This window comes from Gekko japonicus, unplaced genomic scaffold (assembly GCF_001447785.1).
Source record: "Gekko japonicus isolate JY-2015 unplaced genomic scaffold, Gekko_japonicus_V1.1 scaffold17288, whole genome shotgun sequence".
NCBI lineage: Eukaryota > Metazoa > Chordata > Lepidosauria > Squamata > Gekkonidae > Gekko > Gekko japonicus.
Genome location: NW_015217161.1, coordinates 1 through 2,045, shown reverse-complemented (window position 1 = coordinate 2,045; position 2,045 = coordinate 1). Strand labels below are relative to the sequence as shown.

The 2,045-nt window shown below is 39.6% G+C and overlaps 1 protein-coding gene across 1 annotated transcript; it reads right to left on the bottom strand.

Moving 5' to 3' along the window:
- Positions 1-13: 13 nt before the first annotated feature.
- On the bottom strand, positions 14-1,541 carry LOC107125155 (short transient receptor potential channel 4-associated protein-like; the record flags this gene model as incomplete). The annotated part of the gene is made up of 3 exons (XM_015428608.1): positions 14-156; positions 885-1,073; positions 1,340-1,541. Coding segments are annotated over 3 exons (534 nt in total), but the record flags the coding sequence as incomplete, so codon positions are not given.
- Positions 1,542-2,045: the final 504 nt, after the last annotated feature.

Here is a 2,045-nt window from a genome sequence, read left to right as displayed (position 1 = left end):
CACAGAGCCTCACCTGATTCCTTTGCCTGCCCATTAAAAGCACACAGAGAACATACAACACTTCCAACTTGTACATGATCTCATGCATAATCTTCATGGACTGGGGAAGCTGATTCCTTGTTGAGGTGTTTGCAAATCCACTCTCATCTGAAGATTCTAAGACAGACAAATTTGAGCTTGGAAGTCTTCATAGTGGTGTCAAATAGAACAGTTAACAAATGTGCAAAAAAATAAGGTATACGAAACTGGCTCATTTGCTCACAATAGCAGAAATGGCTCACTCCATCCAAAGGGGGCAATGCAATCACAAGGATCCCCTTGGCAATGCTGTCCCAGCTTTTCTAGGATCTGCTGCTTATTGCTCCCAATATAGCACTAAAATGCAAATAATGCATAGGAAGGCCCTACCAGATTGATCTAACATTCTTCCCATCCGAAAACGTGAACACTGTAAGTGTAGTAAGAAGTTGGTGGACAGACACCTCTATCAAGCAATGCCAAGAGCTACAGCCATTCTTTTTAAATTATGTGTTATACTTACAGGGATTCCTGGCCAGTTGTATGTGGGATCAGCAATGAGTACCAGACCCAAGGACAGACAGACAGGGTCATCTCATGGTACAAAGAACACTACAGATACAAAAGTATGCACCTACTATACATTGTGTGAAGTGGCCCAGGGAAGTAGGTATAGTCCAGAAGTTTAAGAGTACTGCATTTCCAGAACATACATCAACAACTATTGCTACTGAATGATAATGTTACAGAGATTTTGTCTTCACCTCATTTAGTATAATTTCATTAGAAGATAATGTTAAAAATTGATTGCAGTCCATATGACCAATACCTACAGGTAGTAATGCTATCTGGTTCAAAACAGGTACCTGTGCTGCTTTGCTCCGTCTCCTCATCCGCCACACGCATTAGCGCATCAAGAACAAGTGCATTGTCTAGCCAAGTGTACCACTCCTCCAGCTCCTGAAGAAAGCTAGAATTTCCTGTTGTTTCTGATACTTTTCTTGTTGCTAGTTTACATAATCGCTCAATGAAGCCTGGTATATCAAGAAGCGTAGCTATGAAAGGAACCAAAGCAAGACAATTACCTCAAAAGGCTAAATTTAAGCATTAGTAGATCATTGCAAAGCAAGGCGTATGGGGAATTCAGAGTGGATTTCAACCGCTGGTTCTGTCCTCAGTTTACCAGAGCCATCTCTTTCTCCACCCACAATACTCTCTGAGCATCTTTAAACCTTACTGTTACACATGTTCTCATCTCATCCTATCCAGTTTTTGAGAGTTCTTGCTTGGAACTATTCACATCAGGAACGGAATGCTGTACCTTGATTCATTTCTGCTCGAGAAGGACCCAAGTTCTTTTTCTGCTGAGCATTTTTTGCCAATAGTGTATGTTTGTCATCACTGCCTGTGTCAAGCTCTGAGATTGTAACTGCAAGGATCCTGCAGAAATTAGCAAGCTGCTGTTGATCAAAACTAGATACTAGGCTGGAGAGATTCGGAATGTCCTCTAACTGAATCATTTCCTGAAAAAAAGGAGATACAAATCAGTATGTTGATTGGTAATGAACAAATAATTCTAATCATATGTAGCATAACACAAATTCTTTCCAACATCCTTACATATTTAGAAAGGCAGTAACCTCTACATTTATCACTCAGGCTATAGTTTAACAGAGTTCAGCATAAATATTTTTCCCAAAGTAATTAATACATTTTACACACCATCACATGGGGCTGTATATCTGTTCAAATACAAAACCCAAAGAATACGGCATTAAGCAGCAGACATCACTAGTGATAGGAGGAAATTTCCTCTTCCTTAAAAGCTTTGTTTTTCTTTTGCTTCCTTGATGGTCCTGAATATTACTGTAACTGGGAAACAGGATATTTAACGTGTTCCACTGATGCAACCTGAGTCCTAAGTAAATCCATTTTCAAGAGAAAGTTATATTTCAGGTTCAAGGTAAAAATGAATATGAGGTCAGAAAGAACATTCTCAGGTAAGACAGGCTTATGATTGTTAGGGC